This window comes from Chiloscyllium punctatum, chromosome 37 (assembly GCF_047496795.1).
Source record: "Chiloscyllium punctatum isolate Juve2018m chromosome 37, sChiPun1.3, whole genome shotgun sequence".
NCBI lineage: Eukaryota > Metazoa > Chordata > Chondrichthyes > Orectolobiformes > Hemiscylliidae > Chiloscyllium > Chiloscyllium punctatum.
Genome location: NC_092775.1, coordinates 19,682,218 through 19,704,293, shown reverse-complemented (window position 1 = coordinate 19,704,293; position 22,076 = coordinate 19,682,218). Strand labels below are relative to the sequence as shown.

The 22,076-nt window shown below is 39.3% G+C and overlaps 1 protein-coding gene across 4 annotated transcripts in view; it reads right to left on the bottom strand.

Annotated features, from left to right (window-relative positions):
* lsm14b (LSM family member 14B) overlaps positions 1-15,858 on the bottom strand; it is a 28,960-nt gene extending 13,102 nt beyond the window's left edge. The window contains exons 1-6 of one of the 4 annotated variants that reach the window (XM_072556393.1): positions 15,571-15,858; positions 11,167-11,321; positions 10,367-10,502; positions 8,929-9,069; positions 3,845-4,003; positions 3,537-3,617 (exon numbers count right to left, since the gene is read on the bottom strand). In XM_072556393.1, the coding sequence (XP_072412494.1) occupies positions 3,537-3,617; positions 3,845-4,003; positions 8,929-9,069; positions 10,367-10,502; positions 11,167-11,321; positions 15,571-15,691 (793 nt within the window). In that variant the 5' untranslated portion in view covers positions 15,692-15,858. The remainder of the gene's footprint in view (positions 1-3,536; positions 3,618-3,844; positions 4,004-8,928; positions 9,070-10,366; positions 10,503-11,166; positions 11,322-15,570) is intronic. The other 3 variants (XM_072556394.1, XM_072556395.1, XM_072556396.1) reach the window with 3 other exon arrangements.
* Positions 15,859-22,076: the final 6,218 nt, after the last annotated feature.

Here is a 22,076-nt window from a genome sequence, read left to right as displayed (position 1 = left end):
TTGAATTTTAAAGATTGACTTCAGTTAGCGGTGGCTAGAGGTTCTTAGGAATTGGATGCAGGAAGCAATTGGAGACGCGGAAGTATGTTAATTGCAGCTAAATATTTCACAATAGACTTTGTGGTGTATACATCAGCTCAGTTTTGAAACACAGTTATATAGCACAGAAACAGAACCTACTGGCCCGACCAGTCTATGTTGAACATAATCCCAAACTAGTTCCACCTGCCTACTCTTGGCCCATCTACCTCCCCAAACCTTTCCCATTCATGTACTTATCCAAATGGTTTTTAACAGTGTAACTGTACCCATTGCCACAACTTCCTCAGGACGTTCACTCCATACGAACCACTGAACATTTGGGCCCTTGTGGCTTTTTTACATCACTCTCCTTTCATCTTAAAAATATGTCCCCTCGTCTTGAAATCCCCAATCCTAGGGAAAAGACAAACTACCATTAACTCTACCTGTACCTCATTATATCAGATTGCCTCTTAACCTCCTGTGCTCCGGTGAAAATAGTCCCAGCTTTTTTATAACTCAACCTTCCGTACCCAGTAACACCCTGGGGGTGGGGGGGGGGGTGGGGGGGGGGGGGGGGGGGGGGGGGGAGAAGAGGGAGAGAGAGAAGAGGCAGGGGAATCCTCAGTACTGGGAGTTATTCAAAAAAGAGTAAAAGTGAGTGTGGGGCCACCACATTCCCGTAAGTGCAAAGGGGAAGCCAACAAGTCCAGAGAAACCTGGACGTCAAGGGGTTTGGAATTTAAGGAAAAGTAATGAAGCTTATGGCAGATAGAAGGCTCAAAACATCAGATACCCTAGAGAAATTAAATGTGCAGTCAGTTATTAAAATGCCATTGAAATCAAAAAGATATACAAGAACACAGTGGCAGTTAACATTAAAGAAATCCCAAAGGGTTTTTGTAAGTAGTATGGGCAAGAAAACAACCAGGAAAAAGCGTGGATTCTCCTTAGGAACAAAAGTGGCAATCTGTGGAGCCAGAAGACATAACTGAGGTTTTAAATAAGTACTTTACATCTGTATGCACTCAAGGATGATGTGGGCACCGAAATCAGAACCATGATATACTTGGAACAGATTAACAGTGAGAAAGTATTACAGGATTTTAAAGCAGGCTTTAAAGTGTACAAATCCTAAAATAAATCTGAGGCTGTGAGGGACAAGAGGAAATTGCAGGGCTCTGAAATTTTCTTACTCTCTTAAGCCATAGGAGGGATACTAAAGTGGATGACAGCTCACATGGTATTATTATTCAATAAGGATGGTAGGCCTAAACCAGAAAACCTACAGGCCAGTGAGTCCAAAAATGGTACAGCATTTATTGGGGAGAAAAAGCACAACAGAATTAAATCACCACTTGGAGGGGTAAGGACTAAATTAAGGATAGTCAGCACGGTTACATCAGGGGAAGCAGGATATATACTTAATATATTTTAATATAAATAAGCAAGCACTTGAAACACCATAACATGTAACCAAGTTATGAAAAATGAGATTAGAATAAATAGATGCTTGATGAGTCAATAGACTGAAGGACCTCTTCTTATACTGTAAAAGCTGACTTTCACTGTGCCCTTCTAGTATTTTGTCCAAGCCCTTAGATCTTCAAAATTAAAAAACTGGTAATAGATTCTCAAAGCTAGATAGGAGTGGAAATTCTTCCTCTAAAGGTCCAGTTTAGCTTGCACTGTCCATTTCTGCACTCCAGTGTAGAAGTGGGTCCATAATATCTTTACCATAACAAATCTGAATTTTGAAGAAATGTGCAGAACTGCAATTCAGATTCTGAATTTTGCTGAGTCGCTGCAATGGACCTCATATTTCTCAGCATTCCAAAGTAGACAAAACCAGAGCTCAAAACAAAGCTGCTATCACCTATTAGATGCAAACATAATTATGGACATTCTTGGAGAACATGGCAATTCTGATTAGGATAAGGAACAAACTCTGGAAGATAATATCTTTAAAAATTCAAATGTCAAGAACCATATATGGAGAGAGGATAGAATATGTGCATTTCTTTAATTACCCTTTTATCTCAGACAATTTGATTCATAAAATTACAGCTTTGATGGCAATTAATATATGCAATCAGTGATTCGCACTGCAGCCTCAGCGCCAGGGATCCGGGTTTGATTCCAGCCCTGGGCGACTGTGTGGAGTTTGCACATTCTCCCCGTGTCTGCATGGGTTTCCTCCAGGTGCCCCGGTTTCCTCTCACAATCCATAGATGAATGATCAGGTGAATTGCCATGCTAAATTGCCCTTTGTATAGGGCAATAGATCTGGGTGGGTTACTGTTCGGAGGGTCGGTGTGGACTTCTTGGGTCGAAGAGCCCGTTTCCATACAGGGGAATCTAATTCTAAAACTGTCAAAACTTGGCCCATTCTGGTTTTGGTGGGGTTGATTAATTGAGCAATATTGGTCAATGAGAATTACATTCTTCAGAAAGACCAGAAAACAGAGGAGAGGAAAAAGAAGAGATAAAGCTACTTTAATTTAAAATTAGATATACACTAAGTGCTCAGACTATTTGACCTGTAAATATTGGAGATAAGACAAACGTGCATTTGAATCCACCTACTACAATGCAACGTCAAATGTGCACCACTTCTCTTCAGCTGCAGTCTTCTGATCATCCTTCATTTTATGCAGCACTTTACACAGCTGCATTTCTTTTTTAAAAGGTAGAAAGGAAGACCAGGCTAGGGCTCTAGCAGCACCGTGGTAGTATCCCTACCTCTGGCCCCGGAGGCCTGAGTTCAAGTCCCACCTGCTCTAGAAATCAGATATAACATGCGAACAGGTTGATTATATTAAAAAAACACTAATTTTACTTGTTCTTTCATGACCCGCATTGCCCTTAACTGGCGTGTAAAATCAATTGATAATGAGTGACTTGCTGGTGAGGAATAAGTCACATAACACTTCTTGATATAAGAAAAGGACAGACCAAAAGCTTCAATTATTCTTAGATCACACCCTCACCTGGACTAATTTCCATTTCTTCTTCCAGTCATTGTCCTGGCTGTGCATCCCCCTATCTCCAGCCAATCCTTCATCAGATGCTCTACATCATCCCTAACCACAGACCCAAATGCAAAACCAACATTGAGACTACTTCAACGTACGCTGACGTTTTTAAAAACAAGTCACCTACATCAGCCTCCTGAATTTGCCAGACTTTCAAGCTGACAATGGACATCGACAACATGTTGAATCACAAAACTGATACAAGGAAACTGGATTATTAAGAAATGTGCATGTTTTAAAAAGACAACCTCTGCCTCATGGCTGCAGAACAAATTTCTCTTGACTACAACTGTTTTTCAAGCATCAAATAATCAATTCGCAGGTAGTTACTGATTTCATCTTATTGGGTGACAATTTTGCATTTAGCTCAGTATCCACTGCACATTATACAACTGTTGCTATTTTCAAAGACACTAAATTCTTAAACCATGCTTTTAAAAAAGGTCACAAACCTACAAGTCTGTTAGAGGAATAGATTACCTGATCGCCTCCTTTGAGGCTGAGGTTTTTTATTTTCATCATTCACTTGAGATTGACTTGGCTGTGCAGTCGGTTGTACAACTGGGAGAAAAAGATAAAGATAGTATATAGCATTAACCATGAATTCAGCAACCGGATGAAATATTCAGTATGATGGTATATTAATGCCTGGACCCATTTATCAGATGAACAGTGGCAATAGATTTGGCTGCTAGTAATTTTACTGCATGATACAAATGCAAACAAGTTCCTATACATGAAAACTCATGCCTCACATAGCCAATGGTATAGGTCCAAAGAACTTTTACCTTTTCTTTGCTCTGGTCCAACAGATTGCTGATTTATGCTGGCAGGGATTTTATCCTGTTGCAAGTTCTTCTGATTAAGACCTTCTGTAGGGCTGGTCTGCACACCTTGTTCCACCATAGGACTTTGCCTTGGTGGAAAAAATGGAAAACCAGTAGCTGCTGAATAGACAAAATTCACTTCAGTGCTTGCAAACAGATACAGGGCACAGACTGCACACACTAGAGATGCCAGCTTCACTTAAAGCGTAACATGGGCAAAAGAAATAAAACTCAATTATTACACAGCAATATAATAAGAGGGTGCCATTGGTTAGTTATTGGAAAAATGATTAATGCATTAAAAGTCTGAATGCCAATGAATGAATACATCAGGAATCAACTGGATCAACCTAGAACATCTGAAAACTTTAGTCCTTTAAGTTCAAAAGTTCTATTTAGTGGGAATTTAGCTCAGAAAACATCCTCATCGTTAATTTGACCAATGAGGTAACAGCAAAACTAAACTTCTCGCTATGTGCTTTAATGAACTGATGTTGTAAATTTTACTGGAAACACCATTACACAATTTGTAAAGTGGGCGAAACATACAATGATCACTATGACAACAGCAAAAACTATAGTTAAACATCGACTTCATCGAGACTTACTTCATTAGTCCATTACCTCAAACTGCGACGGAGACACAAAAGGAGTCACTTTATAGACTTGTTGGTTCAACACTAAGCCCACAGAAATGCAGTTTCTCCAATATAAAATGCCATCTTAAATCCTGCTCTCATCTTATTTACCTTCAAGTATGGCAACGTATTGACTTTTCTCAGATTTAGGACCACCCTGTCAGCTTGTTACTTCACTCACTTCCCCTAGGACATTGTAAACATTCCAAGATTTTCTCCTGCACTAATATACTTGACTAGTTTCTCAAGTCTTGTTCAAAGTTCCCTCCTGCTCTTCATTTAAACAATCAAGTTAGGACAACAGGTGACTAATACTAGACAAGTCAGATCCCAGAATGATGGATCATATTTAGTTTTGCAGTCAGCTACTAAAGGCAGTTAGTTGAGAAAAATTCACAAGACTGCAACATAAAATTTAAAACATAGGCATAAAATATACATAACACTTTAGACAGAACCAAAGTTCCAAAGACTCCCAGCACTGCCTATTGCAGACTACATGCCAGAAAAATACCAATTATATTTCAGATTTTAAGTTTTCAATTTTTAAAAAACTATACTGCTAATTTTACCACTCTTTTCAAAGTTTGCTGGCCTAAACTTGACAGTTCAACTTAACTTCTATCTCAACCTCTTTGGCTTGCGAGCTCCAGCGACTCAATACCGAAGGCGATTGATTCCTCTGAATTAGAAAAGAAATATCCGAGAAAATGCTTGGGAATTAACTTTTGTATCCTTCTGAACTGAAGTCAAAAGAAAACTAAAATCGTTTTGTTCTGTTTATTCTGCCAGCCTGAAACAAAAATGCATCATCTTTAATCAACCCAGTTTCTTTAGAAAATACTGTTCCAACAGCTTCTCAGTCTTCCTAAGGTAGCTGGGAATGCAATAGGTAGCCGCTACCTGATGAAGGAGCAGCACTCAAAAACCAGTACTTCCAAATAAACCTGTTGTACTATAATCTGGTGTTGTGTGATCTTAACTTTGTTCACCCCAGTCCAACACTGGCACCCCCTCAGAGTATGATGTATAATAGATGTCTAGAACTGCGCAGCAGCTTATAGAACAGGACTATTTTAATATCCTACAACAAATGCTGAATGCCCCAATTTAAACTAGAAAGCAGATTTAGATATCTAGATATTTAGAAATAGAGGACAAAACTAGATAGTAGAACCACTCTCACTCCCCCAGAATAAGATCCTTCCTCCCAAGTAAGGCCATGCTGAACATGCAACGTTTGACCCAGTGGTCAGTTTCTCTAGTAACGAAGCAATCCATGTTGATTTAAAGCCAGATTTGGATATCAGATGGACTAGTATTTTCCTAGCACTGATCTAATATGCAAGTTATCTCCAATTAAAATAAAACATCTAGCCACTTTCCTGCATCACCAATAAATGCATTCTTGGCAGCATTTTCCACATCCAATTGGCAAATAAGAGAATTGGTTATTTGGCCCATTGATTGGCAGAACAGGCTCAACCTGATCATGGCTGATCATCCAATTTAGTGCCCTCTTCCTTTCTCCCTATAACCACAGGGACCATCTAGTCCAAAGAACTAGAACTCCTTGAAAGCATTCAAGGTTTTGACCTCAAACACATTCTATGACACAGAACTCCACACACACCACTCAGCTCAGTCCTTCATTGCTCACCCTGTATCCTTAAACTGTAATCCCTGGTTCTAGATGACCTGGTTGTCATAACATCCTTCTGAAACGGATTCTAATTGCAAACACAGCATGAACTATTGCAGCCAACGTTAACCTTATTGTCTTGGGTACAGGGTCTTCCCTTAACCTGGGTAAAAATAAGGACTGCAGATACTGGAAACCAGAGTCTAGATTAGAGTGGTGCTGGAAAAGTACAGCAGGGGTCTTCATTAATGTGCCTACTTAGGAATATCTGACAATACATGGGGGATCAAAAAATACTTGTTTAGTTATCACATTCTTTTAAAACAGCTACTTTTGGACTTGTCACGAAATCAAGGCCATAGCAGCATCATTTTCAAAGAAGCATTCACCATCACCTCAGTTAAAACTTATAAAAATTAGTCACAGCAAACAGAACAGCCACAGCTTTCAAAGATGAAGCTATAAAATTGCTTCATTAGCACGAAAAGTTTGTGTAGGTTTCGTTTTAAATGCTTGTAAAATCCTTTAAAAGCATGATTAATTTGTGGGATGGACTGGGAAGATCATGTCAGATTGATTAGAATTTCTTTGACCAATTGTGGTCAGAAATCAGAGCGTGACCTCTCAATATTTATCTACAGACAGAAAGTGGGAATCTAAATAAACTGGCCCAAAAATGATATTAAGCAAAAAAACAAAACCCTTTCACTTCAAAAACACTTAGGCCAATAAGTACAAAACACAATAGAGTGTGATAGGGGAGGCTGATACTAGAAGTGCTTAAATGAAGGGTAAATGCTAAGCAACAGCTGGGTGACAGGCCTCTAACTTTGCAGAGGGATTAAGCATCTGAGCAAACCTTTGGTATAGAAAAAATAAACAAATGTACTATGACCTAAACTTTGCATCATTTGCAAATGAGCATGGGGCAGAAAAGACAGTAGCACTGCATGTGCTCAAAGTGGTGAGAGAGAGCAGCCTCTTAACAGTCAATCTTGGAGAAATCTGCTTAAAGCACAATGAAAGTGCTCAGATGAATGGTGGATTGGTCCAGCTCACCAATGCCGATAATCAAGGACGCAGCTTTCAATTATTCTGCTGCAGCTGCCTAACAAAGGAACAGGTGCTCATACAGAACACAAGAGCACCAAGTAACAAACCTGCAATTGAAACAGAAAAGCCATCCTTCAATGTCAATGGCCTGATTAATGCAGGCATACAACCTGTCATCTGGTAGTGCAAGTGCTTTCTACATTCACAGCTAGGTCCTGGACAATCATTAGGTCCTACACACACAAGAATAACTTTTCCCACTGCAATCAGCCTGGATGTTGGGTTCAATATAACTAGCACAAGGGACTGTCAAAAGATAATGGTATTATGAATATTGCCAGCAAAATGTGAAACAGAGTGCAATTTCATTGTCACATAAGCTGGATATGGCAAATGGAAGCCTCAAGAATCTGTCTTGGCAACTGGTTCATGCTTTGATGGCTCTGCGGGTATGACGACAAATTGTAAACTTGAGGGACCCCTGTCTGTACTGGCCTAAAAATTGATAAGGGCATGTTCCATCAGCTTTATGGTACGAATTGTAGAAATTAGATCCCCCAGGTTGACCGTTGATCACTGGAACAGATACATACATGTTCAGCACCAGTAATCTGGGACTGCAAAGGTGTACTGGAAGGCCTCAGATCAAGATGTTGAGCACAAACGCCTCAGCAGATACCCTCAACAAACCCAAATTCTTCACATTGACGCAACTGTTTATATTCCATATTACACCACCTTGGACATCTACAACCCAGAATATAGCCAGCTTACAGCACCTTATCACTATTATTGGAAACCATTTAGTTTCTGAAAGTACATACATAAAGAAATACTTCAAACATTCTAGAAATGTTCCAACTGAAATTTGCAACTAAGTGGCTAATGTAGGGGTCAATCTTTCTTCACATTAAATATAGGATATTTTAAAAAGACACCTCAAATACTAATGCTAGAAAACAGTGGAGCTCCAGACCAAAACTAGATGATTTGAGCCAAATGTCCTTTGTTGTTATTTACAATAGCCTGCTTCCACTTTTTCCCTCTTCTCATGGAGCCTACTGTGCAGAGAAATTACAACCATGTTACTAGCAAGATGGCACACCATACATGCCAAACCCAAAGCAATTAATACAGTAAAATTTCACTTTTTGCAAAACATTTGAGTAGCTTTGATTACAATAAACATCTCCAAAGAGAGTTTTGGATTTCAAGTTACTAAAAATTTTTAATGGAATCATTTGTCCACATTCACCACTTATAAGCTTGCCATTTAAATGTTAGTGCTGGTTTATAAATGAGGAAGAAATTCACAAAGCAAACTAAAGACATTAGCAACAAGGTTCCAAAACAGTAGAAACAAGACATGCAAATCAACTTTAATTTAACAAAACTGAATATTTGTTTAACAATTTTTATTGGAAAGTTTGCACATTTGGATGCATAAAACCATATGCTGCAATTAATTTAGGTGTAACTTAGAATGAATAGGATCCATTTGAACTGCTGTTTTGGAATTCTGCAAGTATGGTCATAAGCAGGTTTCATCATGGCATGGCTCAAAGATGGTGAGTTAAAATAAAGTTGCTTCAACAATAAAATTCCAAACCAGCACATGCTGCACATAGACATTTTAAACTAAAACAGGTTGACAACTGCTTAGCATTGAAGTAACAGATAAACAACCTAAGCACACTACAGTCAGACGTTACCCTGAGAAATCAGTTGGCTTTTCTGCAAGGGTGCTGGCTCAGGTGGTATTTCAAGCTCTGTAAAGGCTGGTTGTGGTGAGGGAGGACTATCAGTACTGGAGGAGTGAGAAACAGTTGTGATTTGGGTGGGTGTTGAACATCCTGTTAAAGTTCAGGAAGGAAAGAAAAGGGAACCAGAAGATCAATGCTGCCAAATTTTAAATGTTAAGAGAAGTTATGTATCTGCAAATTCTACAAAGACAATTTACAATAACCTCATATATATTTGTCAAAATTTGTACAAACTTTTCAGAATAACCAATTATACACCACTTTGTGAAAATGCAAGGACAAAATCAGAGTAGTGCAAGCATGCAATTCGCAAAAAATGCATCAGAATCAACGTGTTAACAGTTGAACATCCAGCCTGGAACTTGCATTTCATTTCGAGGAATAGTTAAGTCGACAAGGCATTGCAGTTGTCCCAAAGAGTTGGTGCTTTCCCAGATAATGAAGCATTCTTCCAAAGGACTTGCTGCCCTATTGCAAAGTGAATCCCAATTGCTCATCTAAACCGGATGCAGCATTATTGCATGGAATGAAGCTTGAATGCACTTGCACTACTTCAGCTTGTATTCTTCAATTTCACAACATCAAACATGTCCCAGTCTCTAAAAAAAACCTAATCATAGATTTTGTGACCCGATGCAATCTATAGATGTAGACAAATGGTTAAGTTGAAGCTACCAAAACTTTAGAAAGTACTAAGACTTTGTAGTTTTAGGATTAAAAAGGGGCCAGGTCTCAATGGCTCCAATAAACAAACTAAATTGGTAAATTGAGTTTACTACAGTAGTTAAGTTTAGTAATGAAAAGTCCTGCTTCAATATATTTGAAATTAGCTAATATTCACTCCCAGAATTGGACAGTTGCACTAATTCAATGGTAAAAATGTTTAAACTATTTACAATTTTGTGCAATGTTTGCAATATGTATGAAGGCAGAATGAACTTGATCAAATGTCAAAGTTATACCCTTAAGTAAAATTAGACGCAAGTATTTTAGAAAGCAATTCAAAATTAAAGACTTGAGTAATTCCACTGACCGTTTGAAAAGGAGCCTATGTATGTTGCAGCGGTTAGTACAGTGCTTATTTTTTAAAATAAAAAATAGCACTAAACTGACACTGATAGAGATAAAATCTCAAATTTATTTGAACCAGTTTGGTTAAGTTGGTTTGGAACATCTAAACTTGTTTAGACATTTAAAGTTTTAATTACTAGTTACTTATTAGTTGCAAAGATTGTAAAATCCGTCAGGCTATCACTAATTGATACTTCCACAATTCTGCTCAAAGATGGTTAACTTCATCATAATCTAAACCAAAATAGCAATTCAATGTAAAAATGTTAATCCATTATCAGATACATTACTCAGCAATGAAAGAAAGCACACTAACCTAGACCCACAGAAGTGCCATATTGCTGTCCAACCAGAGATCCTCCTCCAAATTGGTTATATGGAGTCATACTCCGGAATGGACTGTATGATGTCGGAGGCTGAAAGGAAGCGTTTGACGAAGCACTCAACGAAGACTAGAAGGAAGATACTGTCATTACTGAGACTGTTACAGGGACCGATAACATATTGCTTTTCCCTACAAAAAAAAACTGTAAAACTCAGACACTTTCACAAAAACAAAGACTTGAATGGACACAATCTTTATTCTACCTAAAAGAATTGCCATTCGTATTTTTGAACTAAAACTAAGTAGGTAAGAGCTCAGCACAGCATATTTGTGCCAGTAGTTTGATTTACTTTTACATCCAAAGGATCTTGCATAAATTTCAAATTCTGGCCAATGTTTTCACAAAACATGATTCTTGTAAAGAATGGTACTTCACACAATGAAAACAAATCAGCTAAACTGGATGTTTATAGGCTTAAAACAAAAGGGAAGTCAAGAGGCAGTTACATCATTGCCTGTGGACAATAGCCCAAGATATCAGCGGATGAAGTTGAAACAAGAGAGAAAGCAAGTCTTTTAGGTGCCATTTCAAGAAATGAACGTCAACCTATCTTAAAAGGAATGGAATGTTTTCTTAAAGTAAAGGAAGGAGAGTAATTTTTTTTTTTAAAAACAGTGATCGACATTAACCCATTTAAATTTTCTCAGTTTACTGACATTAGTGACTGGAATGACGCTGAGAGGTGTACCAAAAATGCTTGATATCTTATTGAATAATTTCAGTAATTCACCTGTACTATTGCAGGATCTTGGGGCTGTGGTTTGGGAGGTTCACAGACAGTAATATCTTTGATATCACTACCACGGAAGATGATATATTCATAGATTTCATCTCTTGGGGCAACAGGTCTGTCTGTGGGGCGATCTTCTGTTCCAAACGATCTTACTGCCAAAACAAAGATTAAATGTCTTGCATCAGATAAACCCAACAAAATTTCATGGATTCACGAATACCAGTTAAAGCTTTAAGCTATCATTAAATCAAAATCAAAACTGATAATAGCTGTCAAATAAAGTGAATTGCACAAATAGCCATTTTTCAACATCCAAATTAGTGGGCAGCATGGTGGCACAGTGGTTAGCACTGCTGCCTCACAGCGCCGGAGACCCGGGTTCAATTCCCACCTCAGGTGACTGACTGTGTGGAGTTTGCACGTTCTCCCCATGTCTGCGTGGGTTTCCCCTGGGTGCTCCGGTTTCCTCCCACAGTCACAAAGATGTGCAGGTCAGGTGAATTGGCCATGCTAAATTGCCCCTAGTGTTAGGTGAGGGATAAATGTAGGGGTATGGGTGGGTTGCGCTTCGGCGGGTCAGTGTGGACTTGTTGGACCGAAGGGCCTGTTTCCACACTGTAATGTAATCTAATCTATCTTTGTACAAGGTTAAAGTTTAATGCCTGGTTACAATAAGATTGAGATCTTTTGATTTGCCAAAGCTTGGAATTTTAAAAAAGTTTAAATATACATAATTAGGTGGTTAAAGAGCCACATACCACAAGTGTATTCACATTGTATAATCAGTGTAACAGTACAATGCTTTCCTGTAACACTCGAGTTCACAACAAGAGACTGACCACTTGAATTTGTCACATGTAGCGAGGCACTCCAGTTTCCAAGACAATACTAACGTGCTTAATGGCTCAAAGCTTGCAGTCAGCAGCAAAGCAAAAGTGCTCGCCAATAGTTAGCGATCTCTGTGGCAAGAATATTTATATTCAACATGGGAAGGACTGACCAGTCTGAAAAGCTAGGAGACTGCAAGCTCGGGATTTCATGCAGTTTAATGCTATCCTTCAAAACGCTAAAGCTGTGATCAGTATCATATCAGTAGTGAGCACACTTCTTCAATCCAATCACAGTCCTGCAAAATCAGACTTATCTCAAATGCAATTCAGCAAGGCAATTTAACAAGTACACTGCTACCTTATCATCCCTCTGCAATAATCAGCACAGGAACAGACCCTTCGGTCCAACTTGCTCATGCTGACAAGACAACCCAATGCAACCTAGTCCTATCTGCCAGTATTTGGTCCAAATCTCTTCCTATTCATACACTTATCCAAATGCATTTTCAAGAGTGTAATTGTATCTGCCTTCACCACTTCCTCTGGCAGCTCATTCCATACACACCACTTTCTGCATGAAAGCGTTGCCATTCTGTCACTTAAGTATTTCCCTTCTCACCTTAAACCTATGCACCATGGTTTTGGACACCCCACCTTAGGAGAAAGACCTTACGATTATAAAATGAGTGACAAGGATAGGGTGAATAGCTATCAGTCAGATCTGAAGATTAGCTACAGCCTACAAAGTCTCCCATAAAAAAATACATAGCACCAAAACCAATTTAAAGTATATCTGCTACTTCACAAACTCTTATCTTGTGCTAATTGTTTATTTTGGTTCATAAGCAGAGAAAATTTAAGTGAAACTCATGACTAGTCTTGCAAGATTCTCAAAATAAAATATTCAGCTTACAGAATGGGGTTTGATGCCTTTCATCTTTCCTGTAAAATTGTCTGAGGGAAATGCACTTATTACTTACAGCATATTGCTTCACTGGCATTAAATACACCATCTAAATCATTTGCTTTTAAAACCTCAAATGCTATCACAACTTTTCCACGAAAAACATGATGGTTTCTTCTTTTTTTAAAAAAAGGACCAATTAAATACCGACAAGCAAAGCTCTTTCCAGGTAATGTAAACCATCAAAAATGAAGTGGGGGGGGGGGAATTACATCAAAATGGAGTCTTTTGCTCCTTGGACCTTCAAGGAACCATACCAAATTCAGTTTACAAAACAGTTAACAATTCTCTGCATTGTAAAGTGCATAGTTGTTTGAAAGGAGGAATCAAACCCTTCTGGCAGAAATGCATTGAGCAACCACCAGGTTCACTTGAGACACCTATCCTCAAGTCCTTCCTGATACATTACCTTAAAACTGCATTTTTTTTCTGCCGCAAGTCCAGTGTTTCCTTGAACAGATTCTCTGATTAGTACATTCTTGACAGGTCTACAAAGATTCTATGACTCCACATAACTCAAAGTTAAATTTAAAACCTACATGAAAAATCACACTTTTCTGAAGAGGGAAATGAAAGGCATTCCTAAACATTAACCTGTTTAAGGTACTGAATCCCCAAACATCCAGAGTCTTTCAGGCAAAAAGATTAGTCAATCAGCAAAACCAACTAATTAATAAGATATAATTAAATCAGAAAATACATGTCAAATTACTTCAGATCAAGCAAAAAAAAAAGAGAAATACCGTCTTTTACATAAATATTACATCATGAAGCAATCTACCAAACTCACCCACCTTTTCAGATCAGATAGTGATGAGACAGCTTAACATTCTATTGAATTCAAATTGGTAAGGACTCACTACTGCAAGTCAAAAATACTTTAAAACGCTAATTGCTCTGGTAGATTAGCAACAATACAAGTGCCAATTATTTTGATTTCTGCAAATATGTACAGAATGTGCAATTATCCAGTTGCAGTTTTAAGGTAAAAGTCTGCAGACCATGTAGCACTTACTGGACAATGGGAGAGCATTTAAGCTGACCCATTTATTTTGGATAGAGCTACAGTCAATGTTTAATAAAAAGGTCAAATGTTTCAAAACTAACCCTTGCACTTGTGAAAAGGTTTGATCTGGAAAACTAATAGGGATAAGCCACGTTTACAACAGCCTTGGGCTAATCAAATATCTTAAGTGTCTTCAAGCTCTAATAAAATTGGTATATTAATTATGACCTGATTAAGCTATACTGAAATCTATTCTTAGAAAAGATTACTTCTACATCTATAACTCATGAACAACACCCCAAAATCGCATGCAATTTCCATTTGGGAATGGAGAGAAAAAGGAAACTCAAGTAGGAACAAACTTTCCCTACTTTAGCAACATGCAATTTCATTCAGATAACAGTTCAATTTAATTGAACCTTTACAAACCCAACAATGAAGGAATCAGCAGGAAATCTAGTTCTGGGCAATGATATAAAGCAGGTGCAACATTTCACAGAAAGAGCATCTACGACAGCAGTGTTTACATGTTAGGTTTAGAATAGTCATTATAAAATGAAGGAGCAAATCAAGAAATTGACTGGAAAAGAATTTCATTAAAACAGATAAGCATTGGGAGGTCTTCAAGAATAAACTTCAATTAAAAACAAAGTGAGAAGCAGATGCAAAGTTGAAGCTCCCTAGATAATTTAGGAAAATGGCATTAAAAACAAAATGCTCAATGCTCATCATCAGGTTCATAAAGAGAAAAATCAGGTAAAACAATATGCAGGGAATTAGAAAGGCATGGGTGACAAAAGTGATGAAAAATAAGGGGGCAGAGTCAAAGAAAGGTGGGGTGGGGGAGAAATTAAACGTCATGGGAAACATTGAAGGCAGAAGACATGGTTATGTTAGGAGTGAAAACGTTGCAAATGTCTTTAATGCATAACATTGGATGGAAGAGAAGGAGGTTGCCTAACGTGGCCAAGAAGTGTTTCAGTAAGAATGAAATATTAGTGAATTAATACTGTAATTATTTTAGATACCGCCACTCTATCAAATACTAATTTATACTCCAAATCTCTCGGGGGAAAGTAGCATCAGAGCTTTAAACGTATTCCAGGTGCTATCGTAACAATTTAGGATTTGCCCTTTCCGACTTTATCGACCACCAACTCCTTACAAAGACGGGGGGGGGGGGGCGGGTCACTTTTGATTTCGACCAGCTGACTACACTTAAAACCTCAAATTATCCAAAGTACCATAAATAAATCTAGGTGCCTCTGGAGAGCTGGGGAAAAAAAATGCGAAGTCAACAATCCTTCCGTGCAGTAGAGAAAAGGGCAAATGTAAATTCCGAAAACAAGCGGACGCTCCCCTCCCCCAAACATTAAGTATAGGGGGTACGCAAAGAGGGTTGGAAGCACAAAACATCGATCCAGCTGACGGATGGCAAAAATAGGACAAAAGGCGCCATCGGTAGCTGGCGAGACGGGCAAAGCAATAAGGCGATGCTTGTCCAAGCGAGTAATAAGGAATGAAAATAAATACATCTTAAGGGTTAGACAGAGAGGCCCCCTCGGTGGCGCAATACGAAGGCGCCAGGAGCCCGTACTCACCCTTGGCCAGGGCCACTGTGGAGTTGTCCGTGTCGATGGTGTACAAGATGCCCTCATAGCGGATCTGCGCCTTGGAGATGAGGCTGATCTTGCTGCCGATATACGGCGTCCCGCCGCTCATGGTGACGGCCAAAACCGGTTGCTCTCCGCCTTCTTTTTAATCCACCCTCCTCCACTCTGCCGTCCTACAGCCAACGCAAAAAAAAAGCCCCCTTTTTTTTTCCTCTTTTTTAAACCGACTCACTTACACGCTCTCGCTGCCCACAACGGCGGAGTCCCACCTCCCTCCCACCCCGACTGGCGGCGCTTAAATAAGGCGTCACCGTCACTGCGACCACGCCCTCCCCGCCGCGTCTCGGGGGACATGGAACCGCCCCCGCCGCCTCCAGCGGCACCTGCAGGTCGGCGGTCCACCATTGCACCCACAGTTTTTAGCCAAGTCCGGGCAGGTAATAGGACCGGCGCGTCACATTTAATAGGCACATGTTTACCCTCTATTTAATGACGAGTTCACGGTGTAGAGGGGGTGTCCCTGAAAGTAAAGTCGTTATAGTTACCAGACCACAGGGCTCTCATTGGGTTTAACCTATAAGGGTCACCACGCCTCAGGTGAGGGGAGAGTCCTTCACAGTAATCTCAACCAGTGCGGGAACTGAACCCAAGCTGTTGGCCCCGATCTCAGTACCAAAGAGATCTGGGTCCAAGTTTCGCATATCCCACAGTTGTGTCGTATCATGTCTGAACTTTTTGATTAAGAATAATTATACTGGTGAACATGTATCTCTTGGGTTGTAGAGCCTTTGCCAACAATTCTCTTTCAAAATGACACCACAAATACTATTCTTGAAACCAACTTCAGTGGTGAGAAGACTGTTTAATTGCATTAAAAGAGCCTTTTGTTGTTTTTATTTTTATGCCAGATAACAATATCAGTTTATGCATTCACGCCTCAGCCATCCTCCCTCTCAATCTTGTTACTAGTAACCCGAGAAATTACTGAGCAGACCCTCTTCACAATAAAGATGTTTTTGTTCCAAAAAGAGACATTAATGAAACACCTTTTGAGAATAACCTGTCTCCTTACTATGATCAGAATTTAATTCCTAATATTTCTAATGTTCCCAGTTCTGCTTTTAATTTTGATGATTAACAATGTGTAAGCCAAGTTTACACAAAAGCAAAATACTTTGGATGCTGGAACTACTGAGAGCATCTGTGATCTTTGAGAAAAAAAAAGCATTAATGTTTTATGGTGGTTACATTCATTAGTAATGGAAGTTTAGTGATGTTACAGAGTGTAGAGGTGGGTAAGGGGAAAAGGAATAACAACAAAAAGGGAATCTGTGGTTGGCCACAGAACAGGAGAGATTAAGTGCCAATTAGGTGGTATCTATGACAAAAAATGAAACAGTGCATATTTGTGACGTTGAACTTCCAGTTGCCTGTCACTTTAATTCTTCATTCTGCAAGAGATGCTGTTCCTCAAGCCTACGTTGACTTTCACTGAAATGGTATAGAAAGCTGAAGACAGAAATATCAGAGTGGAGTGGAGCATTAAAATGATGGGCATTTGAAAGCTTAAAGTCACATTTTGTGCAATGTTTACTTTAAACCACGAACAACCAAATTTCTTAAATATTCATCCTCATAAAGTTTGTCTGAAGGCTCTTAATTCCTTCCTTGAATAAAGTTTCCATCTAGTCTCACCTTCCTCTGCTTGGCTGAACTTGTTTTCACATTGATCAAATTAACCTCTAGTTCCACTCACTTCGTCTAAATAACAAGGACAATATCAACCCCAGGCTAGTGAAACTCTCAATAGATGTTTCAATAATGTCTCTTTTTTTGGAGCAAGAACATCTTCATTGTGAAGAGGGTGCGCTCAGTAATTTCTCGGGTTGCTAGTAACAATGTTTTTGTGTGAACATTCTTATCTTCAGTCCTAATCAAGTCCCTCCCTTGTATCTTTGTCTGGTACATCGATAACTGTATTAGAAACTGTTCCCTGCTCTGTCCCTGAACTAGAAAATTTCAATAACGTTGCTTTAGATTTCCACTATTCCAGCACCTTCAAATGATCCATCTCTTAATGCTTCTCTTCCTTCTCTGGACTCCTCTGTCCAGAAATGGTTGTTGACCAATAGTCTGTCTAGGTCACTGACATCCATAGAGTCAAGATTGGAATGGTGCTGGAAAAGCACAGCAGGTCAGGCAGCATCCGAGGACCAGGAAAATTGATTTTTGCCCAAAATATCGATTTTTCTGCTGCTCGGATGCTGCCTGACCTGCTGTGCTTTTCCAGCACCACTCTAATCTTGACTCAAATCTCCAACATCTGCAGTACCCACTTCCACCACTGACATCCGTAGCCAGGTTAATTACACTTTCTCACACCTTGGATTCTTAAGCACTCTATTTAATTCTCACATATTCTCTATTTTCCAGTCATTTGTTCTGATGAACAACCTTACATAGCGATTGTTCCAGTTGGTCTTCCTTTCTCCGATTTTTTTCCTCCCTCACCCCATCCCTCAGTTCCCTCATGTGGTTGAAGCCAAGTCCACTGCATTTCCTGTTCTTCTAATTTGACTACTTTCCTAGCCCCCTCTCAATCCCAGAATCATGATAAAGTTCCTTTTTTTTCTCAATTTCCAACCCAGCAGACCACATATTTAATTTTACATGCTGTTATTTCCACCATTTCCAACATGATAACATCAACGTATTTTCCCCTCCGTTTGCCTTTCAGAAGTCTGGAGGGACTTTTTAAAATGTTTTCATGGGATGTGGGCATCTCCGGTTGGACCAGCAATTGTTGCCCATCCCAAGTTACCTTTGCAAGGGTAGGGGTGAGCTCCCTTCTTGAACTGCTGCTGTCCATTTATGCCTTGCAGATGGTGGACAGGCTTTGAAGAGTCAGGAAGTGAGTTATGTGCTGCAGATTCCTAGCTTCTTACCTACTCTTGTAACCACAGTACCTAGTTGGCTAGTCTAGTTCTGTTTCTAGCCAATGGCAGCCCTCAAGATGTTCAAAGTGTGTGGTACAGTGATGGTAAGACCACTGAATGTCAAGGAGCAATGGTTAAATCCTCTATTGCTGGAAAAGGTCATTGTCTGGCATTTGCGTCTTGCAAATATTACTTGCCATTGTCAGCCCAAACCTGGATATTGTCCAGGTCTTGCTGCATTTGGACATGAATTGCTTCAGTATCTGCAGAGTTGTGAATGTTAGTGAACATTGTGCAATTATCAGTAAACACTCCCATTTCTGACCTTATAATGGAGGGAAGGTCATTGACAAAGCAGCGGAAATGTTTGGCCAAGGAGACAATTCTGATGAATTCTTGGGGAGATGTCTTAGAACTGAGATGACTGACCTCCAAAACTGACAATCAACTTCCTATGTGCTAGGTATAACTCTAACCAATGGAAAGTTTCCATGTTTCTCACTGGCATCAAGGAATCCTGGCAAAATTGGTGTCAAACATTGTTAAATATGATCTTGATATCAAGGGTTGTTACTGTCACCGTAACCTCTTGAATTCAACTTGTTTTATATATTTGAACTAAGGCTATCATGGGACCAAGAGCTGGGTTTCCCTGGTGAAACTCAAATGGAGTAACAGTGAGCAGGTGCTGTTGATGTCACTACTTATAACAACTTCAATCTTTTTGCTGACAATCAAAAAGAAGGGCAGTAAGTGACCAGTTTAGATTTGTCCTACTTTTATTCTACAGGACTCACATATGGTCAGTTCGATGCTAGTGTTGTAACTGTGGAAATGCTTCGCTAGGAGCTCAAAGTTCTGGAGCACAAGTATTAAGTGATATTATCAGAATGTTGTCAGGGCCCATGGCTTTGCAGTAAACAGTGCCTCCAACCATTTCTTGAGATCACATAGAGTGAATTGAGTTGGCTGAAGATTGCTATTTGTGATGCTGGGGACCTCTGGAGGAGACTAAGATGAATCATCCACTCAGCACTTCTGGCTGAAGACTGTTGTGAATGCTTCAGCCTTATGTTTTGCAAGTCTTCAATAAGCGTGTTGGTAGAATGCTGTCAGGACGCATAGCCTTTGCAATTTCCAATACCGCCAATTATTTCTTGATATCACGTCAAGTGAATCAAATTGGCTGAAAACTGGTTTCTGTGAAGCTGGGATCTTGGAGGAGACCAAGATAGGTCATCTACTTGGCACTGAAGATTGTTGTGCATGTTTTTTTCTCAGCCTTACCTTCCACATTGATGAGTTTGGCTTCTCCATTGTTGAAGACATGGACATTTATGGAACATCGTCCTCCAGTGAGTTGTCAGTTTATCCACTGCTGTTCCCAACTAGGTATGGCAAATCTGCAGAGCTTATGTCTGATCTGTTGTGGCTCTTTTTCAATTACTTGGCTCTGTCTGTCACTTGCTGCTTTGCTATTTGGCATGCAAATAGTCCTGATTTGTAGTTTCACTAGAGTGACATTAATTTTTAAGTATGTCTGGTGATGCTTCTGGCATGTCCACCTGCACTATTCTTGAACCTGAGTTGATACCCTCGCTTGATGGTATGGTGGAGTGTGGTATATTCTGGGCCATGAGGTTGCAGATTCTACTGCTGATGATGGTTCACAGTGCATCATGGTCAATCTGTTCAAAGTCTGTCCCATTTCTTTGCAGTACTCTCCGTCCACTCATCTATCAATCTAGTACAGACTTCCCTTCCCTCTGTACCTTCACATGCAAGCATAGAAGATGCAACAGGTATCTGGTCCAATCCTTTCCCAATATCCAAGGCCCGAAACCGTCCTTCCAGGTGAATCAGCATCTTATTTGTACTTCTTTCAACTTCCTATACTTTAACGACTACTCACAACATGGTCCTCCCAACATTGTGAATGCAAATTATATGACTGCTTTGCAGAATCCCCATTCAGTGTCCAAGAATGACCCTGAACTTTCAATTCATTTATTTCTCCTCTGCACTCCTATTCTGATCTATACATTCAATGAAATTCAATGGAAACTCAAGAGACAGCAGCTCATCATGGAATTCTGCCTTTCAGACTCAACAGAAAACTCAAAAATTTCAGATGATGACATCAAACACTTGTTTTTACCTTGGTTTTTCTGGTTTATAGGATGGTAGCCTTGGTAGCTGCCCATGAAGGATTCATTCTGCTTCTGCTTCTCTAGATGTTTTATTTGTTCTTTATTTGTTCTACTTCCACCCCTTTTGCTTTGCACCGCCATCTCTTTACTCATTTTATCTCTCCTATCATCTGTCGTATCACACATCTTCCCTTTTGCTCTTTACCTTCCCATTCTCTATTTCCAGTTTAAACCTCTTAAACCTCCAACTTCTTTCCAGTTTTGGTGAAAGGTTAATGAATGAAATATTATCTCTTGTTTCTTTCTCCACATATGATGCCTGACCTGAGCTGGGCTTGTTTCCAATGGAGCTGAGAAGAGTAAGGGCTGACCGGTGTGGTATAAGATCCTGAATGGTCTTGACAAGGTGGATATGGAAAGGATGTTTTTCCTTTTGTGGCTGAGTCCAGAAAAGTGAAATTGCACCATTTACAATGGAGATGAGAATTCTTTCCTTCTGTCAGAGAATTGAGACACTTTGGAACTCTCTGCCCTAGAAAGCAATGGAGACAGACTCAAACTTTTTTTTAAGGCAGAAGTTAATAGATTCTTGTGAAGCAAGAGAATAAAAAAGATATCAGTTGTAGGTGGGAATGTGGAATTTGAAACAGATATAGGTCAGCTTTATTGAATGGTAGAGCAGACACGAGGGGTTGTGTGGTCTAATTCTGCTATTTCGTATGTTTGCAGTTTTGGATGACCTGACAACTATTTCCAGTAGAAACTAAGCTAGTCTGCAGCATTTTTCACCATGTAAGAAATTAACCTCCATTAAAGTCTAAGGATAGAGACAGTAAGGAAAATGGGTTTTTTTAGGTGTTGAGCAGAGAAGTGGCTTATAATTTATACACTTTCATTTATCTTATGCATCTTAATAAATGAGCTAATTGAGATTTAGCCACTGAACAGTCATTTAGAATATATATCAAACCACTTTTTTTTGAAGCGACAGTCAAATGTACTACATTTCAGTTGGTGACAGAGTAGAAAATTTTTTGTCACAATTTTTTGTCTTAGTTTGTTACCTAATTATTGGGCAGGAAAAGATAAAGTCAATTCACAGGAGATTTTAGATTTGTTTACAAGAGTTACTGTATTGATGTATAGCCTATTCAAATATGTGCACAACATATAGGCAAAAATAAACAAATTCTGCATAATACAAAAATGATGGATTTTTACAGCATAATGATGCGCTGTGATTCTTTGTGATGCCATAATCACTCAAATAATTCATTTAATTTGTGACATAATTAGAATTTAGAAAGACAGCTAAAGGATGGGTCAAAAGTGTTATTGTTTCAAGAAATAGAATAACTGGTAAGGAACAAGCTCATATCCTAAACAATCTATTAAATTATTCTGGTAA